The sequence below is a fragment of the Molossus molossus genome, unplaced genomic scaffold (genome assembly GCF_014108415.1).
Source record: "Molossus molossus isolate mMolMol1 unplaced genomic scaffold, mMolMol1.p scaffold_m16_p_20, whole genome shotgun sequence".
Lineage (NCBI taxonomy): Eukaryota > Metazoa > Chordata > Mammalia > Chiroptera > Molossidae > Molossus > Molossus molossus.
The window spans coordinates 36,367,329-36,394,823 of NW_023425356.1; the positions used below are offsets into that span (position 1 = coordinate 36,367,329).

A 27,495-nucleotide genomic window follows, 5' to 3' on the forward strand; every position below is an offset into this window, starting at 1 on the left:
ACCCCAACCCAGGAGGTCACAGTGTAAGCTTAGCAGGGAGCTGGAACCCTCACCCTCACCCTCACCCTCACCCTCACCCTCACCCAGCGGCAACAAGAAAGAGCCCCCCTCCGTCCACAGAGGCTGCCCTGGAAACCTGGACTTCTACCCCAACCTGGCAGAAATGACGGGATGCCTGCCCCTTTCTCTGCCATATCTGTATCAATGGAAGCCACCTAAAAAAAATAAAGGTTTAAATGAGACCCAGAGTATCATACATAATATCTCAACTACCCAGGTTTCAATTAGAAATCATGCATTATACCAAGAACCAGGGGTTTTCAAACTGTATGAAAAACAGACAATCAATAGATGCCAACACCAAGATGACAAAGACATCAGAAATATCTAACAAAGATTTTAAAGTAGCCGTCATGGAAAAGCTTGAATGAGCAATACTTGAAACAAATGAAAAAATAGGATATCTCAGCAAAGAAAGTGAAGATGTAAAAATGAAGCAAATGAAAACTTCAAAATCCAATAATAAAATAACTATTTTTAAAAGTTCAATGTATAGACTCAATAGCTGACTGGAGAAGACAGGGGAAATAATCAGTGAAGACAAAAACAACAGAAATTACTCCACCCGAACAACAGAGATAAAATGGCACATTGCATAATGATAAAAGGGTAGAGTCACCAAGAAGATGTAATAATCCTAGCCCTGGCTGGTGTTGCTCAATGGTTAGAGCATTGATCCAAGCACTGAAGGGTGACAGGGTCTTTCATATTAATGTTTCTCTCTCTCTCTCTTCCTCCTTCCCTCCCAATTCTCTCCCTCTTCCTCTCTCTTCTCCCTCCCTCCTTTCTAGTCTTCCTAAAAACAAAATGTCCATGGAAAAAACATCCTCAGGTGAGGATTAACAAAATAATAAATAAATAAAAGAAGACATAGTAATCCTAGTGTACCAAACAAAAGAGCCCCAAATATATGCAAAGCAAAAACTAATAGAACTGAAAGAAGAAATAGACAAATTTACACACTCCTCTCTCAACCTTTGACAGAACAACTGGACAGAAAATAAGCCATGTAAGAGCTCAATAACACCATTAACCAATAGGATTTCATCAACACTTATAAAGCACTCCACCCAACAAGGGCAGAATGCATGCTTTTAAAGTGCATGTGGAACAGTTTCCATATGCTAGTCCATAAAACAAACCTCAGCAAATTTAACAGAATTGAAACCACACAGAATGTGCTCTCTGACTAAAATGGAATCAAACTAGAAATCAATAACAGAAAGGTAATAGGAAAACATCCAAACATTTGGAAACTAAATAACACACTTCTAAATAATCCATGGGCCAAAGGAGAAGTGTCAAAGGAAATTTAAAAGTACACTGAACGCAACAAAAATGAAAATACAACCTATCAAAATGTATGGGATGCTGCTAAAGCAGCACTGAAAGGGAAATGTATAGCACTAAATGTTTACCTAAGAAAAGGGGGGGAAAGTCTTAAATAAATTATGTACACTCCTACCTCAAATACCTATTTTAAAAAGAGCAAAACAAAAATAAAACAAGTGGAAGGGAATAAAGTTAAAAGCAAAAATCAATGAAACTGAAAATAGACAAATAGAGAAAATCAGCAATCTTTGAAAAGATGAAAAAAAGGAAAATACTATTGACAAACATGTAGCAAAACCAAAAACAGGAAGGAAAAAAAAGACAGAGAAGACACAAATGACCAATATCAGGAATGAAACGGGATATAATTATAAACCTTAGAGATATCAAAAAGATAAAAAGGGAAAGCTACAAACAGCACTACACACATACATTTGACTATTTAGATGAAATGGTTCTTGAAAAATACAAATTACTATAATCTTAGCCCTATAAACTATTAAGAAAATTAAATTAGTAATTTTAAAACACCCCAAAATTAAATCTTCAGGTCCAAGTGATTTTAATGGATAATGGTATCAAAATTTAAAAAGGAATTAACAGCAAATCTACACAATTGCTTCCAGACAATGGTCACAAAAGGAACACTTCTCAATTAATTTTGTGAAGCTAGTATTACTCTGATTCCAAAACCAGATAACGCCAATACAAAAAAAGAAAGAAAAGAAAGCTACAATCTGATATCTTTCATAAATACAGAAGCAAACCCTTAACAAATAGAAAATAAATTCAGCAACATACAAAAAGATGACCAAGTGAGGTGTATTCCAGGGGTGCAAGGCTGATTCTAAATTCAAAAATCAATCAATGTAATTTGCCATATTAACAGGCTAAAGGACAATCACATGTCTGTATCAATTGATATAGAAAAAGCATTTGACAAAATTCAACAACAATTCATGATTTAAAAAAAAAAAAAAAAAACTCCCAGAAAAAAAGGAAGAGAGGGGAACTTCTTTTTTTTTTTTTCCTCACCCGAGGACATTTTTCCATTTTTTGTTCAGATAGAGCGGGAGGGAGAGAGCGGAAGAGAGACAGAGAGAAACATCGATGTGAAGGGACACATCGAGTGGCTGCCACCCGCACAACCAACCAGGGCCGGGGACAAACTGCAACCGAAGTACATGCCCTTAGCGGGAACCGAACCCGGGTCTCTCTGCACCGCAGGCCGATGCTCCAACCGCTGAGCCAAACCGGCCAGGGCGGAACTTCTTAAACTTGATGAAGAGCATCTACAAAAAACCCTAAAGCTAACATTCTGTTTAATGATGAGAGACTGAAGACTTTCCCCCTCTTAAGACCAAGAAAAAGGCAACATACCATCTTTCACTACTTATATTCAACATACTACTGCCACTGTAATAAGGCAAAATTGAAAATAAAAAGCATCCGATCAGGAAGAAAGAAACAGAAGTATTCCTATTTTCAAATAACAAGGTCACACAAGATAAACATGCAAAAATCACTGTATTTCTATATACTAGAAAATGAACATCAAAATTATTGAATGCCATTTATAATTTTAAAAAAAAAACACTTAGGTATAAATATAACAAAACATAAACAGGACTTATATGCTAAAAACAACCAAATGCTGATAAAAAAATAAAAAAAGATAAAAGAAGAAAGAAAGACATGAAGAGGCACGCTGTGTTGGTAAAATTGATATATAGTGTTAGCACAATTTCTATCACAATGCCAGCAACTGTTTTTACAGATACACAGGATTACTCTAAAATTTCTATGGAACGTCAAAGGAACTGGAATAGCTGAAAACAATTTTGATTAAGAAAAAAAAAGTGGGAGGAATCCGTCTAGTCAATGTCAAAACTTGGTATATAGCTACAGTAATTAAGACTGTGTGGTATTGATAGAAAAATAGACTCATAAATTGAAAAGAATAGAGAACCCATAAATAGACCCACACAAATATGCCCCAACTGATTTTTGATAGTGATGCTAAAGGCAATTCAGTGGCAATTCTGTGAAGGAAAGAACATTCATAAGTAAAAAAAAAAAAAAAAAGAATCTCAATATAAGTCTCATGCCTTCTATAAAAATTATCTCAAAATGGATTGAGAACATAAAAGTAAAACTATCAAACTTTTAGAAAAAAACACAGGAAAAACCCCAGGATCTAGAACCAGGCAAAGTGTTCTCAGAAAAAAACTGATAAATTGGACCTAATCAAAATGTAAAATTTTTGCTCTGTAAAAGACTATTGGAAAGATTAAAAAAACAAATTATGACTTGGAGAAAATATTTGCAAACCACGTATCCAATGAAAAAAAGTATCTAGAGTATATCATTTGCAATATATGATTTCAAAACGCAACAATAAAAAAAAAAAAAAAATCCAATGAGAAAATGAGGAAGAGTCATGATGACTACTTCACCCAAGAGGATATACAGATGGCAAATAACACATGAAATGATGTTCAGCATCGTTAGTCAGTAGGAAAATGCCAATCAAAACTACAATGAGCTATCACTACATATCAGAATGGCTAAAATAAAAAACCGTGACAACACAAATGCTGGTGAGAATGCAAATAAATTAGATCGCTCACATCCTGCTAGTGGAAATATAAAATGGTACAGCCACTGAAGAAAAGAGTGTTGTTTATTAAACAATAAATATACAGTAAATATACCACATGACTCAGTAATTACACTCCTGGGCATTTATCCTAGAAAAATGAAAACTTTTGTTCCCACACAAAAACCTGTACATGAATGTTTATAGCAGTTTTATTCATAATAGCTCAAAACTAGAAACAGCCAGGTGTCCTTCAACAGATAAATGGTTAAACAAACTGTGGTACATCCATATCACAGACTGTTACTCAGCAATGAAAAAGGTTCAAACTACTGGTACATGCAACAACCTGGATGAATCTCCAGAGATTGAAATTTATATAATATTTTATAAATTTATATAAACTTCCATTTATATAACATCCTTGAAATGACAAAATTATAGAAGCAGAGAACAAATTAATGGTTGCCAAGGGCTTAAGGGGAGGAGGTTAGGGAAGGAAGGAAGAGTGTGACTATAAAAGGCAACAAGAGATTCTCAGGGTGATGGAAATGTCCTATACCTTGACTCTACCAATGTAAGTACCTTGGTTATGATATTAGACAATAATTTTGCAGGAAATTACCATCAGGGAAAACTAAATAAAGAGCACATAGGATCTCTTTGTATTATTTCTTACAACTGCCAGTGAACCTACAGGCATCTCACAATAAGAAGTTTAATATTTTTTTTAAATCAACTGAATACAGATGAATTACAAGCATTGTAAGGAAGGGATCCCGAGCAATCGACTAAGGAAAAAGTGGGAAAGGGAGGTGAGTTATTCAGGGGGTTATTGTTGTTTGCAAAACAGTCTGAAGGATAAGACGATTCAGTAAGAACTCAAAAGAATCCACAATAGGCAGCCCCCTGCTGCTTGCACACCGAAGTCCCCTGGAGCTCCGTGGTGCCTGGTAACAAGTCCTCAGGGGGAAAGGCCCTTTCAGAGAAAAATGTCTGTTCCTGTGACAGCTGGATACAATCCACGATTATTTCTAGGTGGATTTCCCTTCTGACACTTTCCAGGGCACTACCAGGCCCTGGCTGAGTGAGGCCTGAGTCAACAGTGTCTCTTTATCTCCCCAAAATGCCAGGTTGACCAGACTCTCCCCCTGCTGTTATTCCTACAACATATGCTGAAAGGGGGTTGACGGAGGTGCTAGGCTACAAGGGGAGGGATGGTGGGGACAGGTATTAAGTTTCTCTCTTTTTATCTCTGGGTTGCAATGCAACCTTTCACAGAGGGTATCTGCATTCTGGGAGTAGACAGGTATGCTAGGATATTTGATGGGGATAAATGTGACAATGCTCTTTCCAAATCTTTATATCAAAGGCTACGAATGATTCCCATAAGACCAAGCTCTTGTAGTCTGACTTGAGACCCTATATCTTCCACTCTCATATTAACTCTTTGGCAACTATGGAGAACAGAAGATGGAAATTCCATGGAGTGGGTTCTTCATTACAGAAAAAAAAAAAAAAAATTAAAAATTGATCTTCCATTTGACCCAGTGATCCCACTTCTAGGAATATACCCTAAGAAACATAAAACACCAATAGGAAAGAATATATGTACCCCCATCTTTGTAGCAGCACTATTTACAATCGCTAAGATCTGGAAACAGCCAAAGTGCCCATCAGTAGATGAATGGATCAAAAAGCTGTGGTACATATACACAATGGAGTACTATGCAGCTGTAAGAAAGAAAGATCTCTTATCCTTTTAGACTACATGGAGGGACCTGGAAAGTATCATCCTAAGTGAAACAAGCCAAACAGAGAAAGACAAATTTCATATGATCTCACTTATTTGTGGAATATAATGAACATAACAGTCTGAGGAATGGGGTAGTCCCAGAGACGCGGAAGCGGGGTACAGACTGACAATCCCCTAAGGAGTGGGGAGGTGGGGGAGGGATGAACCACAGAACTTATACGCATGTATGCATGAACAGTGAACATGGACAACAATCTAGGGAAGGGGCAGGGAGGGGAGGGGGAGGGGGGAATCAGTGGGGGAAAAAAGGAGAATCATCTGTAACAAAAATTAATCAATAAAAAAAATAAAAAGAAAAACAACATTCTTAGAAAATATTCCCTGAGAGTATTTCACATCCAGTTAACTATCTGACTCTAATAGTCTTTTTAGGGTACAGTGAGAAAGGACTGATTTGTTGATGAGAAAGATTCCTGAGACTGACCCACCTTCCTCCTCAGAAGTCTGTGTGGGAATGAACTCAGACCAGGACAACGGGTAACGGCACCGCTCTGATGCGCTCCCTCCTCAGGAGGGAAAGCTTTCTCAGGGTCGTTCAGAGTATCAGTAAACTGAACGTGGTTAGAATCCTCCAAAGGCAGGGAGTCTCGGAGTACAGAGTCAAAAGAGATGGCATACTGACCTTGTGTCCAGCAATAAGGAGTTTGTCTTACATTAGATGTTCCATGGTATTTCAAAATCTTTGCTGAGAAACAGATTCACCAGGTACGAAGACAGGATGACCTGGTGTAGTGGTCACGGTGACCACAGCACAGTCGGTCTTACACTGTACCTCTTTTCTGTCACTTATCAGTATGAGCACGTGATTCTAGCATCTTCAGCTCACTGGTCTTGTGCAGTGGAAGCTTCCGAAGGCAGACAGCCAGCAGCCCCTGCAGAATGTCCTTCCTAGGATGGGCCTGTGTCTGCCCTATGCCCCATCAGCCTGGGAGTCCCCCAAATACACACTACTTCCTTTACCCAGGGTAATGTTGCTGGTTTACCCTCTCACTGTGCCTCCCCCTACAACACCTAGTCCCAGGCTCTGCCCCCAGGAAATACTCATTGCAGGTCATTATTGATGAGGCCAAAGAATATTCATCTTAAGACGGATTCTGGAAAGAACATAGAGTTAGGGCTTCTCCCTGGAGAATAGGAAAATCAGACTGACTATCATATTTCTCTAGCACTTTTATTTCCAAAGTCCTTAACTGTAGTTTTGGCATCCTTATACCCACCTTGTGAGAGGGTTCTACAGATGGGAAAATGGAGGTTCAGCGAGGTGGACTGACTCACCCTGAGTCATAGCAGGGCTGAGTAAGCAGAGAGCTGGGAGTACCAGCCACACTGCCAGCTCTCAGCCTCAAATCTTCACTGATCTATTTGCACGGCATGAGTTACCTTTCACGGCACACGGCATACATCATCATGTGTCATGCCACCTCATGAGATGGGAAGGAGGGCACTTTTCTTATTTTACAAGTTGGGGGGAAATCCCAGAAGGTAAGTGGTTTGCTCACAGTCATATTGCAGATGACAAAATAATACCATAAATCCGAGCCCAATTTCCTAATTCAATGTTTCTCTTCCATTGTATACTGACTCCTGATCACCTGCTTTTGCACAGGACCCGTGAATGACGGCGGATGCTGTCCTGTCATGTTATGAAACTGGCTTCTGGTTGAAGGCAGCATCTCCCATGTGGATCTTCTACAGGACTTCCCAATAGAAGTCCCAAACCAGCCACATTGGCCAGAGCCTGTTCCTGAAGTAACCAGCCCAGCCCCCAAGCCACACCGAGACACGTTAAGAAAGAAGCAGGACCAAACCACACTTCCCTGAAACCTTTCCGTGACAGTCACCATGTAAAGTGGCTTTTGCTGAAATGGATCAGACCATAACATATCACTCTAAGTTCTTAAGTGCTGTTTTCTTTTACCCCTCACTCTTAGATAATGTTTTTACCTTAAAAATCACTGAAAAAAAACAGAACCAGATACAAGTTCCTGTGTCTTCCAATGATCACAAATCTACAAACTGTCCTCCACCCTCAACCACCTACCTCCCTCTGTTTCACTAGAGGAAGGCCCACCTCCTACCAAAAGCCAATCCCCACCCCCCCACCCCCCGTGTGCACTGAACCTCACCCTTCCCCTCCTCAAGTGCTTTACACCCCCCACCCCATGGTTCCCTCTCATTTAATTCCATCGACTTCTCCTTGGACACAGGATCATTCCATCATTGTTTTTAGATATCGGTCAACTTCCCTTTCTTGTTAAATTCCTGTTACTGGTCCCTTTTATAGCCAGACTTTTTGGAAGAGTAGACTAAACACTTGTCCACTTTCTCCCCTCCAATCATGTTCTACACACTCCAATCTGACCATGACCTCCATTCTCTAATGAAGTAGCTGTTGTCAATATCACCAATGATTTCAAGGTGGCTAAATCCAGTGGAGCCTTCCATCCTGATTAACTCATCGTCTCATTAGCTTTTTATAGATTTTAAACATCTTCCTTCTTGAAACATGCTCCTTTCTTGGCTATCTTCATCATGGCTTTCTCCTGGTACCACAAAGGTATGCAGCTCAGATCCCCCTCCAAGAAAACCTCTAGAACCAATCCATCAGGGAGTTCAGTAGTTTCTGCCATCAAACACATACTACTCAGGACCCTGTCACTACTCTCCAACTTACTCTACAACTCTGTGCAGTATACCAGCCCCTCTCGCTGCAGCATGACAGCTTCCCCACCCCTCCTTCCTCAAATTCATACACCAAATAGCAATTTGTATCAATCATTCACTGCCCTGATCAAAACCCTCCAGCTCATTACATTGAACTTCCAATAAGATCTACATTTTTTTTTTCTGTGACCTACGAGCCCGTCTATCTTTCCAACCTCACCTAAGACCATCTCCCTCTCACCAACCATTCCACCCCATTGGCTTTCTGAACAAATACCAAAGCTCTTTTCCCACCTTGGAGCAGCTCAAAATGTTCTCCTCCTGCACGAATGGTTCTTGTCAAGTTTTCGGTCTTGACGTAAGTGTCGTCTCCTCATAGAGGCTTTTCCTGACCACACGATCTACTCTCCACCACGTCCCTTCCTCTGTTACATTCTATCATGTCACTAGGTTTGTTCCTTTCATAGCATTCATCAGGAATGATAATAATATGTGTATCTGTTTTCTCACTTGTTCACAGATGTCTCTCCCACTAGACTGTGAGCTCCATGAAGGCAGGGTGTTTGTCTTCTCACCACCACGATCTCAGTCCTTAGCACAGTGCTTGGCACAGTAGTGCTTCACAAAAGCCACTTGAATAAATGAATGACCGGCTAAACAAATAAAGCCAAAGAGGAGACTATAAAGAAGACCCAAATAATAATATAATTCTTGACAAAAATATAAGATCAAGAATGTTCTTAGTGTCCATATTACCCAAAGCAATCTATAGATTCAACGCAATCCCCATCAAAATACCAACGGCATACTTCAAAGAATTAGAACAATTACTTCAAAAGTTCATATGGAACCAAAAAAGGCCTCGAATAGCCACAGCAATCTTGAAAAGGAAGAACAGAGTTGGAGGGATCACAATACCAGATTTCAGGTTATACTACAAAGCCACCATAATCAAAACAGCCTGGTACTGGCACAAGAACAGGTATATAGACCAGTGGAACAGAATAGAGAACACAGAAATGGACCCTAGGCAATATGCTCAATTAATATTTGACAAAGGTGGCAAGAGCATACAGTGGAGTAAGGACAGCCTCTTTAATAAATGGTGCTGGGAAAATTGGACAGCTACTTGCCGAAAAATGAAACTAGATCATCAACTTACACCCTACACCAAAATAAACTCAAAATGGATAAAAGACTTAAATGTAACTCATGAATCCATAAAAATCCTAGAGGAGACTGTGGGCAACAAAATCTCAGACATCATACGCAGCAGAATTTTTACTGACACATCACCTAAGGCAATAGAAACAAAGGAGAAAATGAACACATGGGACTACATCAAACTCAAAAGCTTCTGCACAGCGAAAGATACAATCATCAAAATGGAAAGGCTACCCACTGTATGGGAGAGCATAATTGCCAATGATATATCAGATAAGGGGTTAATTTCCAATACATATAGAGTGCTCATACAACTCCACAAAAGGAAGACAAAGAATCCAATTTAAAAATGGGCAGAGGAACTAAATAGACACCTCTCCAAACAGGACATACAAATGGCTAAGAGACATATGAAGAAATGTTCATCATCACTAATCATTAGAGAGATGCAAATCAAAACAACAATGAGGTATCACCTCACACCTGTCAGAATGGCCGCCATCAACAAATCATCAAACAACAAGTGTTGGCGAGGGTGTGGAGAAAAGGGGACTCTAGTACACTGTTGGTGGGAATGCAGACTGGTACAGCCACTATGGAAAACAATATGGTGTCACCTCAAAAAATTAAAAATTGATCTCCCATTTGACCCAGTGATCCCACTTCTAGGAATATACCCTACGAAGCATAAAACACCAATCAGAAAGAATATATGTACCCCCATCTTTGTAGCAGCACTATTTACAATCGCTAAGATCTGGAAACAGCCCAAGTGCCCATCAGTAGACGAATGGATTAAAAAGCTGTGGTACATATACACAATGGAGTACTACGCAGCAGTAAGAAAGAAAGATCTCTTATCCTTTGAGACTACATGGAGGGACCTGGAAAGTATCATCCTAAGTGAAACAAGCCAAACAGAGAAAGACAAATTTCATATGATCTCACTGATTTGTGGAATATAATGAACATAACAGTTTGAGGACAATCCCCTAAGGAGTGGGGAGGTGAGAGAGGGATGAACCACAGAACTTATATGCATGTATGCATGAACAGTGGACATGGACAACAATCTGGGGAAGGGGCAGGGAGGGAAGGGGGAGGGGGGAAACAGTGGGGGGAAAAAGGAGAATCATTTGTAACAAAAATTAATCAATAAAAAATAAAAAAAAAAATAAAAAAAAGAATGTTCTTAGAACACTATAATAACCACGAGAAACAAAAGAGAATATGTTGTATCTTAAAGCCATATTCCAAGTACATGCACTGCCATGAAGAAATGAAAATAAAAACCAGAGTCCACATACACCATTTAACATCGTGAATGTTTCCAGCAGGTGCCCTTTCCCGGATATTATGGTATGGGTTATCATTATTGAGTGCTTACTGTATGCCCTGCCCTAAGCTAGTAAGCCTTTTACATGCATTTAATCCTCACAGCCCTATGAGGTATATACTACTATCATCCACATTTTACAATGAAGAAGCTGAGACGTGGAGAAGTCATGTAACTTGTCCAAGGCCACAAAAGTTTTAAGTGGTACAGCCAGAGTTGGAAACCTTGTCAAGCTTAATGCCAAGGTCTGTGCTTTTAACTCTCTCTGCTCCCACGCCAGGTTCTGGGCTGAGCTCTTTATATGCGAAATACAATTAAATCCTCATAAAAACCATGTGAAGTGGATACCGGTGTTTATTTTATAGATAAGAAAAATGATTCTAGGGAGACTAAGTTACCCAAACCCACAAAGCTAATTAAGTGAAGAAGCAGAGATTCAAACCCAAACCTGATTCGAAAGCCCGAGGTCTGAACCTGAAATATCGCGCAAGCCACAAACATGACTCACATGTGTGATTTAAAATTTTCTAGTAGCCACACCAAAAATGGAAGAGGATACAGATGGAGAATTTGGAGTAAGGGAGATGCATAAGCACTGCTCTGTGTGAGGCGTCCGTGTGGAAGAAGGACCAGGGGAGGCGCGTCTAGAAGCACAGGGAAGCCTGCTACGAGACCCTGCAGGACTCCAGGAAGCAGGAGATGTGGGCTGGAGCTGGGAGCTGCACTGGACAAAGCTGTGAGCAAACTCCAACGCCTCCCTGGGAGCCTGCAGACTTGGCCAATCCGCCATGGCCAGGACGGGCCCTACCAGGGGTCAGAGGAGCCAGCAGCCTCAGAGCACCGCCTCACGTGGATTCTCCATCATCATCGCTCTGGACGATGGCAGCAGAAGAACCCAGAGTCACACAAAGAGAACTTCCTCTTTCAGAGTGGTCTCCTGGAACTCACCACTTCACCCACCCAACTGGCTTCATCGATCATCTAAGGACACAAGTCACATGCTACAAACACCACCATCATCCACCACCGCTGCTTCAGACGACCTCTCTCTGTGGCCAAGAGAAACTTCGACTCTCTAAACCCCTCACACCAGGCGCAGCCTCTCCCTCAGCACCTAATGAGCAGCTCTTTCCCTTTTCCCAAGTATAGCTCCCAAAACCTCCCCTGCATACACACAGAGGGTTTTTATGGCTACAAAGTGAGGACACTCTCCGTCCCCGCCAGGAAAGCACGTTGGGAGCAAAGGAGAGGGCTGGGTGTTGAAGAGGCTGAGAATGACCCTCAAGTCACAAAGCAAAGCCTGGTTCAGGGTTGCAGACGTCCCAAGCTAAACAATTGCTTAATTCCTGTCATACACACCCTTCTCCGCCAACCAGACGGGCTCTATTTTTAGCACTTTTTCCATGATGCACTGTTCTTGAATGGCAGAGATAAAGGCAGTGGGAAACAGAGTATTAACCCGCGCACTTTATGTCACAGTTGAGTAACAACCCACATAGCACCTTCACAAACATAAGCCCATACCGAAATGTCATTGGTCAACAATCTTGGTTTCTTCCTGTTTTACTGAGAAATACTTCAGTTGTGTTCTTGTCACTTTTTGTGTTGAACTCTTCAGCCATATTTTTGAAATTCAGCTCCTGAGAATTAGTGATGAGGTTGTCATGGAAACGTTGCCATCCTTATCAAATCAGCTACAAACAGCTGTCCATTATTCATGACCAAGGCAGACAGCGTTCATAAGGGGAGGAAGGGGTTCATGTGAAAGGGAATCAGTATTTACTGAGGACCTACTGAGTGTGAGGCGCTGAACGAGGTACTTGCTTCCCTCTTCATTTCACGAACATTTATCGGGCACTTACTAAGTGCTAGCAGTGTGTTTAATGGTAGGGATGTAGGGTTAACAAGAGAGACATTGCTCCCGCCTTCATGGACCTCCTTCCTCTATGGGAGGAGGCAGATATTAAACACCAGCATTTCCAGAGGCACGAGTGCTCAGCGAGGAATTTTTAGGGGAAAGAGGGCTTCTGAAAGGGAGACCTAACTGGCCTGGGGTGGGGCCGGGGCTGCTGGGAAGGCCTTGCAGGGGAGGTCTGATGTCTCCATTGAAACTTGAACATGGGTAGGAACTGGCCCAGTCAAGAGAAGGAGCAGAGCTTGCAGGCATTGGAAGGGCATTTTCTGAGGCTCAGGGGCGAGAGAGGGTTTGACAAGTGTGGGTGCCTCCTGGCGGCCACCGAGCATGAGCAGAACACTGTGGGGGAGTCTGAAGAGGAGAGTTGGATCTGGTAAGTCACGAAGTAAACTTTAAATGTATCCAAAGAAATCACAAGATAATGTTAAAGGATTTTCAGCAGAGAGAAATAAGAGGAGGCTTGTCTTTCAAAGCACCACAAATCCTCAAAACGGTCCTTCGGGGTAAGTAGTAACCCTGTTTCACGAGCACAAAGAAAGTGGAGTGAGGCTGAGTAACTTTTATAAAGTCACACAACTGGAACGCAGTGATGATTTGGATGAGGATTCGGGTCAGTCTGACTCCAGATCTCCTCCTCTCCTACATCATCTTGTCTCTAAGGAAACAAACACATACAAAAAGCTGCAGAAAATCCTCAAACCTCAGTGTAGCTGATCACTGATAACCTTTTTACCAAAATCAAGAGCAGAGTTAATCCCTGGCATCACTGAACATCTGAGTTCTCCCCTGCCTGGCTCGAGTAAACGAAGTTTATTAAAATACAAGAAACGCATATACTACCCAGCGCTCCTCCTAGAAACAAAGCCGAGAATGCCCCCGTAAGACCCAGCCCTCAGATGAGAGAGGGCCGGCCAGAAGGAACACTGGCCCTGGGTGCACATGCTGCCTCCAGGCACAGGCTGGAAGGTGACGGGAAGGCCATTAGTCCAGCCACTCTTCCCAAGCTCACCTTCCCCGTACCATCAAGTGGTCATCCACAACCCCTCCAGTCATGACCAACTTCCTACCTACTAGCACAGCCTATTCCTTAATGACACAGTCCTGAGCATTTCAAAAGTCTCTGTATGAGTTCCTTTCCTCTCTAAAGCAAGAGAATGCACAGTGGGTAGGGGGGTACCACGGACAGCTGCCACCCTGCCCTGAGTCTGAAGAGCCAAATAAAGGCAACACCCAAAAAAAGCAAAAAAAAAAAAAAAAATGTAGAGCGGGAAACCTCAGTTTCAAGGCACGGAGAGCCTATTCCTAAGACAAAGGATAACAACTTTGCTCACATACATCCTGGCAGCCTCTACTGGGGACTCTGGCCTGTGGGACCCGAAAACCAGGGACCAGACACAGCAGCCTGGACGTGTGGACCCACCATCCGCTCTCCACAGCAGAGCACAGCCCACCTGCCCAGCCCCTGGGAACTCGGGTAGCAGGACTGGCTGTGCGCATGGCTGTCGTCAACTCCGGTTCCCGCTCCTGTGTGTAGCCGCCTGCGCGGCAGGGAGGCATCCTCTGTAGTTACCCCATCAAATCCTGCGCAGTTCTTAAAAATAGATGCTCTTTACAAGTTCATTAAAACGTTAAAACTTGACACTGAGTAAAACCACCGATAGCACTGAATGTTGGTGATGAGAGAAGGAAGCGGCACCTGTGATTGGACAGTGTAAACTCGTCCAGCCTCGCTGTGTGAACTTGGGCCGTTGTGACCCAGTTTTAAGTGTTCCAACTCTCCTTAATTCCACTTCTAGTAATCCTCATAGTCACACCAGCACTAGTTGCTTAATCATCCAAGTGGACTGAGCAAATATGGTAAGCTGTCCAAGTATACCAAACACATTGAGGTGCTGTTTAAAAATTAAAACAAGCACAGCCAGTGTAGCTCACTTGGTTGAGCATTGACCCATGCACGCAGAGGTCGCCGGTTCGATTCCCAATCAGGGCACATGCTCAGGTTGTGGGGCCTGATCCCTGATGGGGGCATGCAGGAGGCTGCCAGTCGATGTTCTCACTCATCAATGTTTCTATCTCTCTCTTTCTTCCTCTTTCCCTAAAATCAATAAATAAAAAAATATTAAAAAAAAAAAAAAAAAAAAAAACACAAACATTTAAAAAGAAAATTTAAGAAAAGTTGAAGTTTTTCCCTGGCCAGTTTGGCTCAGCAGTTAGAGCGTCGGCCTGCAGACCAGAGAGTCCTGGGTTTGGTTCCCACTAAGGGCACGTACCTCGGTTGCAGTTTGTCCCCGGCCCTGGTTGGGGTCGTGTGGGTGGCAACCACTCAATGTGTCTCTCTCACATCAATGTTTCTCTCTCTCTCTTCCTCTCTCTCTCCCTCCCCTCTACCTGAAGATAAATGCAAAAAAAAAAAAAAAATTAAAGTTTAAAACCTCAGGTTCCAGGAATATAATAGGAACTCAGTAGGAGCTGGAACCAAAGAGCCCAGGGGTCTTTCAGAAGGAGGGGTTATCAGAAGGAGGTACATGCTGTAGGGGATGGGAGGGGAACCCCATGCTCTTGCTGGGGTGACAGAGAGCTGCCCTGAGAAAGAACAGGAAAGCTCTACTCCACCTCTCAGAGACATCAAAGGGAAACTGGCCACCTATCTGGAACTTTGGGCAGAAAATGGGTTAGCTGGGAGAAATCAGAATCCCAAGTCTGTGCTACATAAGAGTGTGGACCCAAAATTCACACTGTTCACATGGTTGGGAGCCCCAGGACTGAAACCATCACGGAAAAGCTGGTTTGAACCAGGTGAAACCGTATAGGACGTGGCCTTGGCAAGCTCAACCAGTGTCCAGATGCCTCAGCAACAGGAGACCCAATGCACTCCCACCCAAAACCCCAGCTGCAGATAAACTCACCACAGGAGGATAATGAAAACCAAGAAAGAGGATTTAAAGTATGCTTATATTTTTAAAGCAATAAAAAAAGGAAGCAATATTCACAGACATGAATAAGACACTATTTTTTAAGAACAGGAAGATTGAAAAGAGAACCAAATAGAATTTCTAGAACTGAAAAAGATAAACACTGGAAACAAAACCAAAATAACTCAGTGAACAGGTTAAATAAGAGTAATAACTATCAACCTAAAATTAAATACTCAGCTATGATTTAAGAGAGAGGAGAGACTAAAGACATATTTAGACATGTACAGGCATTTCACCAAAAAGGATATATAGTTAGAAAAGAAGCTCATGAAAAGATAATCAGCTCTAGCCATTAATCAAATGCAAATTAAGGCCACAATGAGCTATTACTACCTACTTCTTAGAATAGTTAAAATAAAAAAGAGTGGCAATACAAATACAAATGCTGGCAAGGATATCGGAAACCAGCTCTCTCCTACGCTACTGGTGGGAGTGTAAAACGACACAACCAACTGGAATTGGCAAAGAGTTTGGCAGCTTCTTATAAAACTAAATATACACTTATATGCATACACAAACACACACATATGCCATACTTATGGGAATATATCTCAGAGAAATAAGAACTTATGTTCATAGCAGTTTTATTCATACAGCTAAAGACGGGAAACACCCAGCTATCTTTTAACGGGTGAATGGGTAAAGGACTGTGGTACAGCCACACCGTGGGAAAAGGAGCAAATCCCTGCTACAGGCACCTGGGCGGACTTCAGGGACATTACACTGCGAAAAAGCTGAACCCCAAAGGTTCATTCTTTATCATTCTATTTACATAACATTGTCAAAATACCAGAATTATAGAGACTGAGAACAAATTAAGGGGTTCCAGGGGATGGGGAAAGGATGTGGGGGTGACTTTACAAGGGTTCTTTAACAGAGTTCCTGGGTGGTGATGGGACAGCCTGGCTTTTGGTGATAGTGGTGGTTACTCAAAGCTATACATGAAATAAAACTGCATAGAACTACACACACATAAACGCAAATGAGTGCATATAAAAACTGATGAAATCCGCCCGCAGGTGTGGCTTGGTAGTTGAGCGTCGACCCATGCACCAAGAGGTCACTGGTTCGATTCCCGGTTGGGGTTTGCAGGAAGCAGCTAACCAATGTTCTCTCTCATCGATGTTTCTCTCTCTCTCCTTCCTCTCTCTCCAAAAGCAATAAAGAAAAAAAAATTTCTTTAACTAATGAAATCTGAATATAGTCTTTAGTTTATTTAACAATATTCTACACATGTCAGTTTCCTGATTTGGATATGGTCCTATAGTTATATAAAATGTGACCACTGACGGAAGCCGGGTGAAGGGCACAGGACACTCTGTACCAGTTTTGCAACTTCCTGTGAGTCTGTAATTATTTCAAAATCAAAAGCTTTCAAAAATAAATTTGGGGTGTAAAATGCAAGTTGTAAAATATCAGTGTGATATAATTTGTGTAAATACATAAAAAATACATACTCATACTATATATCTTTTACAGATAAATACATCAGTAATAAAATATTAAAAATTCAGTAGCAAGCAAACACACAACTTCAGGGTAGTGATTATTTCTGGGAATAACTTCTAAGAGGACCTAAACTTTGTAATATTTTAAATTGTGAAAAAAAGAATTTGAAGTGAGAAACTAACATTTACTATCTAGACAGTATAAATAAATGAATGTTGGACAAATTACTCTCTATTATTCTGAAAGCTTGAAACATTTCTAAATTAAAACAAAAAATATACATACAAGGAGATTCACTGAAGCATTCTCTGTAATTACCAAAGATTAGTAAAAACCTGAATATCCATCAACAGGGGGATAGCTAAAAAGGTTTGAATATAGTTATGCAACAGAATACAAAGCAACCATTAGAAAGAATAAAGAGGGTATGTGCTTTTAGGAAAATATCCCAAATATGCCAGTAAGGGGTGGAGGGTCAAACTGGAAAATAATATGTATAGTATGAACTACATTTTGTTTTTAAAAATTGATATAAATCCATTATACAAGTATTTGTAATAAAACACATGCTCTGTTAAAAATATTACTTCTATGCCCTGGCCAGTTTGGCTCAGCGGTTAGAGCGTCGGCCTACGGTCCGGAGAGACCCGGGTTCAGTTCCCGCTAAGGGCACGTACTTCGGTTGCAGTTTGTCCCTGGCCCTGGATGGTCGTGAGGGTGGCAGCTACTCGATGTGTCCCTTCACGTCGATGTTTCTCTCTCTCTCTCCCTTCCTCTCTCTCCCTCCCACTCTATCTGTACAAAAAATGGAAAAATATCCTCAGGTGAGGATAAAAAAAAAAAAAAAAAAATTACTTCTATGAAACAGTAACCTTTTCACTTTCTACTTTATATAACCCTATGTTTTAAAATCTGATAAAGAATTGTTTTGTTTCTGAAACTTAGGAAAGTTTTGTAAAGGGGATATATAGAACCAGAAGTCAAAATCTAGTATTAAACTGATATTGTTGGGCATTTACTATAAGCCAAAACGTTCGCACTCAGAATCTTCCTTATGCCTCGTTAATCTTCGGGTACATGTTCTCAACTGAACTTACTACAAAGAAGAGGAGGAAACAGAAGCTCTTAGATGTGCAATGACTTGCCCCAAATCACACCGCTAAGTACGCTGTCAAATGAGTTGTAACCTGCAATGCAGTTTCAGCCCATTACCCCTGTCATCCACAGCACACGGCACCTGCCGGATCTCCCTGTGATGAGGTGCGAGTGTCACGAGCTGTGGGCGGGCAGGACTTGCTCCCCCTGACGTGGTAGGATGTACCTGTGCTCCAGTCAGCATAGCTGCATAGCTCACAGTGTAGATGGCCTGGCTCCTTCACAGGGAAGACGTGAGAGGGGGTATCAGAAAAGGTTTCCCTGCTAGGTCTTCCCCACAGCCGGGCCACAGAGAGAGAGGCTGGCACTAGAGTGGTCCCAGCCAGACCAAGCCCCAGCAGGGTCGCTCCTGCATGAAGGTCACGGAGTGAATCACACACGGGCCACAATGTCCTCCCTATCGAGGCAGAATGAGTGACAGTGACGAGGTGGTGGCAGACTTGGAGCTGTGCCCTCTCAGATTCTGCTACTGGAAAGGATTCTCTGCCCAGCTGCAGGGAGTGAGGTCAACCGACAGGCTCCTGTTAGCTTCCTAAGGGACAGAAACCTCAGCTTTCCAGTGAAGAACCTGCCAAAAACTGGGCCAAGAGGTGCTGAGCCCCTGTACAGGACCCCTCCAGCCGCCATCTCTGCTCAGAGCTCCCTGTAGGATGGCAGGGCCTCTGCACTGTGGTCTGATGATTCCCCTGACCAAGACTGATTCCTCCCCTTCTTCTTCACGGATTTGTGAAATCCACAGCCCAGGGGCGCATGCTCACTGAAATAGCTAATCACAAGACGACAGAATGCTGCTTCTCCCCTACACCTTACCAGCACACCACATTTTTTCTACCCCGTACATCCTGTCGGACATTCAACAAAAAGTCTCAAGGCACACTAACAGGCAGAAAACACAATTTGAAAAGACAGAGCTAGCCACAGAGCCAGACCCAAACCTTCAGCGATGTTGGAATTATCTGACCAGCGATTTAAAACAATTATGATTCATAGGCTAAGGGCTCTAATGAAAAAAGTAGCATGCAAAACCAGATAGGCAATATAACTGGGGAGATGGGAATTCTAAGAAAGAACCAAAAAGAAAAACTAGAGCTCAAAAACACTTTAAAAGAAATGAAGAATGACTTTAAGGGGCTCATTAGTAGACCAACCACAGCTAAGGGAAAAAAAAAAATCTCTGAGCTTGAGGATATATCAATAGAAATCTCCAAAACTGAACTACAAAGAGAAAAAGAATTCCCCCAAAATAGAATAGAATATACAAGAACTGTGGGACAACTATGAAAGATGTTAAGATACGGGTAGTGGGAATAGCAGAGGGAGGAGAAACAGAAGATATATTTGAGCAACAATGACCAAGAATTTCTCTAAATTCATGTCAGACACCAAACTACAGATCCAGGAAGCTCAGAGAACACCAAGCAGGATAAATTGCAAAAAAAAAAAAACAAAACAAAAAAAACCAACAACCCACAAACAGTAAGGGGCAGGAAAGAAGAATTTGGAATATTTTGTTACAAGGTACTTGTGGTACTTGCAACATAGTGCATTTGAAAGTACACTTGCACTAGTTGTAAATGATTATTGCAAATTCTAGGGCAACCACTAAAAAAAAGGCAAGAAATAAAGTATAATTGATATGCTAAGAAAGGAGTGAAAGCAGAATCAAATAAAATAATTAAAACTACAGTCCAGCTGGTGTGGCTCACTGGTTGAATGTCAACCCATGCACCAAGAGGTCGCCAGTTTGATTCTCGGTCAGGACACATGCCCAGGTTGTGGGCCCGATCACCAGTGCGGGGCATGCAAGAGGCAGCCAATCGATGTTCTTTCTCATTGATGTTTCTATCTCTTTCTCCCTCTCCTTTCCTCTGTCTAAAATAAATAAAGGAAAAAAAATTTAAACAACTACAAAAGTCAGAAAAAGAGAGGAAGACAAAATAGGACAAAGAACAAGGACAACAAATAGAAAACAACTAATATGGTAGATATTAATCCAACCATATCAATAATCACTTTATACATCAATAGTCTAAATATGCCAAACAAGACAAAGATTGTCAAAGTGGATCAAAAAATAAGACTCAGTTATATATTTTCTATAAGAAACCCACCTGAAATATAAACACGCATATAGTACAGTAAAAGGATGAAGAAATATATACCATGTTAACACTAATCAAAAGAAAGTTAGAGTAGCTATATTAATTTCTAACAGACCAGATAGACTTCAGAGCAAGAATAGTCATCAGGCCCTGGCCAGTATGACTCATTGGTTAGAGCATCAGCCCGAGGACAGAAGAGTCTCAGGTTTGATTCCCAGTCAAGGGCATGTGCCTGGGTTACAGGTTCAATCCCCAGCCCCAGTCAGGGTCATGTGGGAGGTAACTAATTGATGTGTCTCTCTCTCACATCAATGTTTCTCTCTTTAGCTCTTCCTCCCTCCCCTCCACTCTATCTAAGAATTAATGGAAAGATATCCTCGGGTGAATATTAACAACAACAACAAGAAGAACAGTCATCATGGATAAGGAAGGACATTACATGATGAAAAGGGAGTCAATGTTCAAGAAGACATAACAATCCTTAATGTGTATGCACCAAACAACAGAGCATCAAAATCATGGGGCAAAAACTAATAGAACTGCAAGGAGAAATGGATGAATTCACTATCAGAGTTGGAGACTTGAACACTCCTCTATCAGAAATGGACAGATCCAGCAGGCAGAAAACCAGTAAGGATCTAGCTGAACTCAACACCATCAATCAACTGGATATAACTGACAGCAGCAGAATACACATTCTTCTCAAGCTCACATGGAACATTCACCAAGATAGACCACATTCGGGGCCATGAAACACACCTTCACAAATTTAAAAGAACAGAAATTACACAATGTCTGCTCTCAGACCACAATGAAATTAAAATAGAAGACAGTAACAGAAAAATAGATGTAAAACCCCAAAGTATTTGGATATTAAACAACACACTTCTAAATAACACATGGAATCAAAGTATCTCCAGAGATATTTTACTGTATTTTGAAGTTAATGAAAATGAAAACACAACTTATCAAAATGTATGGTATTCAGTAAAAGCAGTGGTTTGAGGGAAATTTATAGCATTAAGTTATAAGAAAAAAGATCAAAAATTGATCACCTGAGTTCCCACCTTAGATAACTAGAAAAAACGGGCAAATTAAATCCAAAGTAAGAAGAAGAAAAGAAATAATAAAAATTAGAGCAGAAATCAATAACATTCAAAACAGGAAACCATTAGAGAAAATCAACAAAATCAAAAGCTGGTTCTCTGGAAAGATCAATAAAATTGGTAAGCTTCTTGCAAAGTTAACTAAAACTTACTAGGCCCTGGGATGGGACTCAGGTGTTTGCCTCACATTGCCAAGTAATGAGCAATTTCTCATGCCAGACGGGTAGACAAAAACAGTAACAGCCTTTTCTTTCTTTCATCCATTTGATCAGGTTAAAAAAAAACAATAAAACAAAAACACTTACTACTGATAAGCATGTACAATGTGCCAGACACTGTTTTACATGTTTAGGGCATATTAGTGAACAATACACACAATAAATAAGTAAACTGTATAGTAAATTAGAAGGCATTAAGTGGAGAAAACTATAGAGCACGTTAAGAGTTATGAATATTTTTCACTTTGTTATGGATGTTGATATATATAACATATACACGTGTGTGTACGTTGAGCAAATACTTGTATTTTCTTTCCTCTCTTATCCCCTCATCATCTAATGTAAGATGTACTAATGACAGTTAAGTTTACATATTTTAAGTATTGATGTTACAGGATACCTAAAAGACTGAATATCACCCAAAGACATGTTCCAGTATAAAGGAGACTATCATCCTGGCTCGTGAGATTATAGGTGATTTTTATTTTCTTTTACCTTCCTGTGTCTTCTTTTCCTTTGACAGTATGTATTGTCAAATAAAAAAATTGTTCATGGCCCTGGCAGGTTTGGCTCAGCAGTTAGAGCGTTGGCCCACAGACCAAAGAGTTCAATTCTGGTCAAGGGCAAGTACCTCGGTTGTGGTTCGGTCCCCAGCCCTAGTCGGGGTCATGCGGAAGGCAACCAATAAATGTGTCTCTCTCACATCAAAGTTTCTCTCTCTCTCAATCCCCCCCCGCCCCCCCGCCCCCCCACACTCTACTCTGTCTGAAAATAAATGGAAAAATATCCTCGGGTGAGGATTTTAAAAAAATAAAATTGTTTATGGTTTATAGGTACAACCCCCTTCATATATATAGCACTTCTAGCTCCTTCCCTGGTCTTTCAAATAAGCAGACTGACACCTGTAAGCTCAAGTAAGTCGGAATAGAGCCGTCTGCGGTTTCCCTTACACGTGGGAAAGTACAAAGCTCAGGGAGTTAGGTCACTTACCAAAGTCACACATCGTGGTGTGTAGCCCAGCCAGACAAGAGTCTGGGGATCCTGAAGGTCCCCTCCAAACCAGCCCCAGGCCCGACAGAAGTGAGAGGTAAGGTGAGCTGAGCCCTCGCCCTTACCTCGGCCAGGCGGGAGTGCTTGTGCACGTTCTCACCCTTCTGCACGCTCGGAGCCAGCTGCTGCAGGACACCCCTGCTGCTCGTCAGTGCTCTGGTCAGCCGAGCAAACTTCCCCCAGCCTGGAGCGTGTGGAAGAGAAAAAAAGACAAGTTCAGCCACGTCCTGAAGGCACATGGACACTCACAGCACAAGTGACACTGTCTGAAGCAGACACCGCATCGTCCTGCTGAGCTCCCGGGAGCCACGAGGAAGACTCACTGCTCAGAAAAGCACGTAGGCATGCTCAGATCTGTGCAGCACTTTCCTTACCCCCTAACTTTGTGAAGAAGCGAGGGCAGGTTTTAGCACCTGTTTACAAAAGGGAAACCAAGGCACAGAGCGCCTAGACAACTAGAAAGAGTCTAGAACCCAGATCTCTCCACTCTGGCCCAAGGCTTTTCAGCCCGATACTAGAGGCAATTGGGATGTTTCTCTGCCCTTGTGACAGCTCAGACTGTTCCCAACCTCCATGTCTGATTTGGCAGAGACCCAGCTGGTTCCAGGTTTTAAATGGACAAGCTAGTCAAACGGCCATTCTATGCACTACATTCTCCACAGCCAGGGGAATAAGAAGTGAATTTAATCCATGGGTAGCTGGGGAAAAAGTGCTGGAAGAGCTTAGTCTGCTTTGGGATGGGGAAGGACAGTTGGTGACAGGTCCCCTTAAAACAAAACCTAGTACTGAACGTAGTATCCAGAGCCCAGTCTAGAAATCTGGATACAAATCCCTCTCTGCCTCCAGCTTGCTTTGTGATCACGAGCAAGTTAAATTGTCTGGGCTGAATCATCTCATCTGTAAAGTGAAAATTAAAACACTCTACCTGCCTACAGGCATGATGCATTTGCCTGGTAAAACAGGGGGGCTAAGTTTAGGGGCTCTGATTACCGGGCCTCCTTGGTCCTCTGGAGTAGTCGCTCCAGCAAAGGTAAAAAGTTGACCTTTGTCCAATCCAGTCCACTCTATACCCCAGAATCTAAGACGCATTAGTGATCTTTACTGAGAATTTAAGACATATGAGTGATCTTTTAAAGACCCCCAAAGACAACTGTCCATTCCAATGTCCAACAACCCATTTGCATCAAGGTTATGACCAGGGAAATGGCTTCATGGAACCCCTCCCTGAAAGCCCGCCAGGGTCCTCAAGACCAGGATGGGGTGGAGGGTCTCCAGCAAATAAACAGAGCATGCAACTATTCTTACATGACAGCTAAAAGCAGGACAAGGCAATTTAATTTTCTGTCCTTTAAGTTTGGCAACATTCAGCACCTGACCCAGAAATCTCATCTGCCAAGTGTTACCCTGGGGCACCTTCCCAAGACAGACTTGGAACCCAGAGGACAATGCAGTTAAGCAGAAGAACAGCCCTTTTCTTTGCACAACCTTTAAAAATCACAATCTGGCCCGGCTGGTGTGGCCCAGTGGATTGAGCGTCGTCCCATGGACCGAGAGGTCCCAGTTGATTTCCCGCCAGGGCACATGCCCGGGTTGCAGGCTCGATCCCCAGTGGGGGACGTGCAGGAGGCAGCCGATCAATGTTTCTCCCTCACATCAGTGTTTCTATCTCTCTCTTCTTTCCCCTCTCTCTAAAAAAATCAATACAAACATATTAAAAGAAAAAAAAAATCACAACCTGGATGAATTTTTGTCAACATGGCAAGAATAGCAAATAAGTCCTTTTTATCACATTCCAGAAGTTCTGGGCTTTAATAAAAGGTAGTGGTGTTTTTAATCATCCATCCTGATGCCATTAAACACAAAAATGGGCCTGCTGGAGTCAGCTTGAAAAGAGGGGTTTGGTGGTTGGGCTTTGGGGGGCGGGGGTCCCATTAATGTTAAGAGGAGGGGACAGCCCAGACTCTGCACAGGTCTTTGATGTCTCCCCCAAATGTGCCATTTATGAACATGCTCACTGGAATATGCTTGTGTGGATTGTGAACTAGAACTTTTTGAAGTCTCTTTCAGAGTCAGGCTCTCCTCCAGATCAAAACAAAGGTAGAACCAAATTCTACAAGAAGAGTAGAGAGTATATTTGTCAATCAGACAGAAAACAGCCATACATGCAAACACCAACACAAGATCTGCAAACCCCACCCACCCACCCCGCCCTCCACCACCATCACCACCACCCTACCACGACCCACAGCCTGGACCAGCGATGAGCAGGAGAAGGCAGGGCAGACACTCCAGACTCTGCCTGGCAGGGTGCTTGGGGCCCTGGCCCATCAGCTAATAGAGCAACAAAGGATGAAAAGAAAGATCCCTGGCCCTGGCCGGTTTGGCTCAGCGGTTAGAGCGTCGACTTGTGGTCCTGAGAGACCCGGGTTCGGTTCCTGCTAAGGGCGCGTACCTCGGTTGCAGTTTATCCCCGGCCCTGGTCGGTCGTGCAGGTGGCAGCCACTCGATGTGTTCCTTTCACGTCAATGTTTCTCTCTCTCTCTGTTCCTCTCTCTCCCTCCCACTCTACCTGAAAAAAAAAAAAGAAAAGAAAGATCCCTGGACCTCTGGGCATTTGTCTGGGCTCAGGCTAGCCTCTCACTCTCTGGCTTAGCCCTGAGTCCCTTTCTAAGACTGTGCTCTCAAAAGAGCTGGCTGAGGGGAGGGCATGGGAAAGTGAAAGTGTTGGATGAAAACATGGACAAACGATGTGAAGTCCTCCATCACGCCTTTATGCTTTCCTTTCTGAACTACAGACCCTTTCTAATAGGAAGCATCACCTAGACAGATGAAAGAACTTCATTCATTCACATATTAATTCTGTAAACATAAACATCACACACCAGGCACAGGGCTAGGTACCAGAGATCCCAAGATAAAGAAGACCAGACTCTGGCTTCACAGAACAGGCATTCCAGGAGGGAAGACTGACAAGTAAATAAAAACCATGCTGCAGAGTATAAACGAAGTCTGTGACAGAGGTGAGCAGAGAACGCTGTGGCCAAGACTGTCCGGAGAAGGCATATCCAATCCATGCTGGGGAATCAAGGGGGCCTCCAAGAGGAGGTGACACTAGAGCAAAGTTTTGAAAGATGAGTAGGAGTTAAAAACTCAAAAAGGAAAAGACAGACATTCCACGCAGAAGGAAGAGCGCTCGGGAAGGCAGAAAATCACGAAACTGGGTAATGTGTCCGCAAATAGTAAGACATTCTAAGTGGTGGGCTGAGTGGGGCGTGGCCAGTAGAGGAGAGGAGGATGCAGACAATGGCCTGATCGGATACCAAACAGGGTGTCAGAGGCCAAATTCAGCAGCAGTTAGGTGGTAAGAACCTAGACAGGAAGTTACGGAATTTGAACTTCATCCTAAAACCCATGGAGAACCACTGAAGCAATTGAAATATGACGGGGAGGAAACATACACTGAGTTTATTTAAGCAGGACAGAATGGCAGTATATATCCTTAAAAGAAAAAGAAAAAGAGCAGTCAGGACCCCAGGAAGACACCCTGTGAGCCTGGACCAGGGCTCTAGCCTGGGTGTGGCAACCAGGGGCACTTGAGAATAGCTACAGAGGTAGAGTCCACAGGACTCGGTGAACAGCAGCTGCAGCGGGAGAGAAGAGGCGATCCAGGTGGCCTCTGGGTTCCTGGTTTGGGTGACTGGAGTAACAGTCATGCAATGAGCGATCAGGAGAAACATCCCTGATAAAAGTGAATCTCCTGGTGTCCCAGTGGCCAACTGGAAGGGACACCCAATGCAAACCTTCAGGAAAGGCAGCTGAGGTGGTTGCCAGAGGGGAAGGAGTTAGGGGCTGGGTGACAACAGGGGAAGGAATTGAGAAGTACAAATCGATAGTTACAAAACAGGCACGGGGATGTGGAATGCAGGGAATGGAGTCAGTAATACTGCGATAACTAGGCATGGTGCCACGTGGGCACTGGAGATATCAGGGGAACACACTGTGAAGCATATGATTGTCTAACCACTATGCTGTATACCTGAAACCAATATAAAATAATATCAAAAGTAATCCATAATAATAATTTTTAAAAAAGACATCTGATACACCCTCCTCCAAAGAAGCCTTTCCCAGTTACTGCCCTACCTCCAGCAGAACTGCCCACTCCCTCCTGTACACCCCCATCTTCCTTAGGAAACTCTTAGTCATTCGGCAAACACATGTTGGGTGCCTTTTGGGTGAGAGGTGGGTGGGCAGGAGGGGACGAGGAAGAATGAAAAGGACAGGAGGGGGCACAATGATGTGCAATCTGGCAGTCACTCAGAAGTCCTCACTGGGTCCTTTCTCCATTCTCAGCAAGGACACCCACTTCTCCCTTCCTTGACCCCACAATGGCTGCTGGTTTCAAGTGGGGGGAGCCCCCACACAGCCCTGTATCCTCCCCAGGCTGGAAGAGAGGGCACTCCAGCTCCTCTGAGAGGGGGTCCAGGGATACCAGGAAAGATACACCTACAGGCCCCTCTCTGGGAAACCATGTCACGTCGCTCTGAGCAGAAG

At 42.6% G+C, this 27,495-nt stretch overlaps 1 protein-coding gene across 2 annotated transcripts in view; it reads right to left on the reverse strand.

Annotated features, from left to right (window-relative positions):
* The window catches only part of KCNH1 (potassium voltage-gated channel subfamily H member 1), a 323,861-nt gene that overhangs the window by 245,607 nt on the left and 50,759 nt on the right, over window positions 1-27,495 (reverse strand). For both annotated transcript variants that reach the window (XM_036272815.1, XM_036272814.1), the window contains exon 5: window positions 23,007-23,125. In XM_036272815.1, coding sequence (XP_036128708.1) covers window positions 23,007-23,125 — 119 coding nt within the window. The remainder of the gene's footprint in view (window positions 1-23,006; window positions 23,126-27,495) is intronic.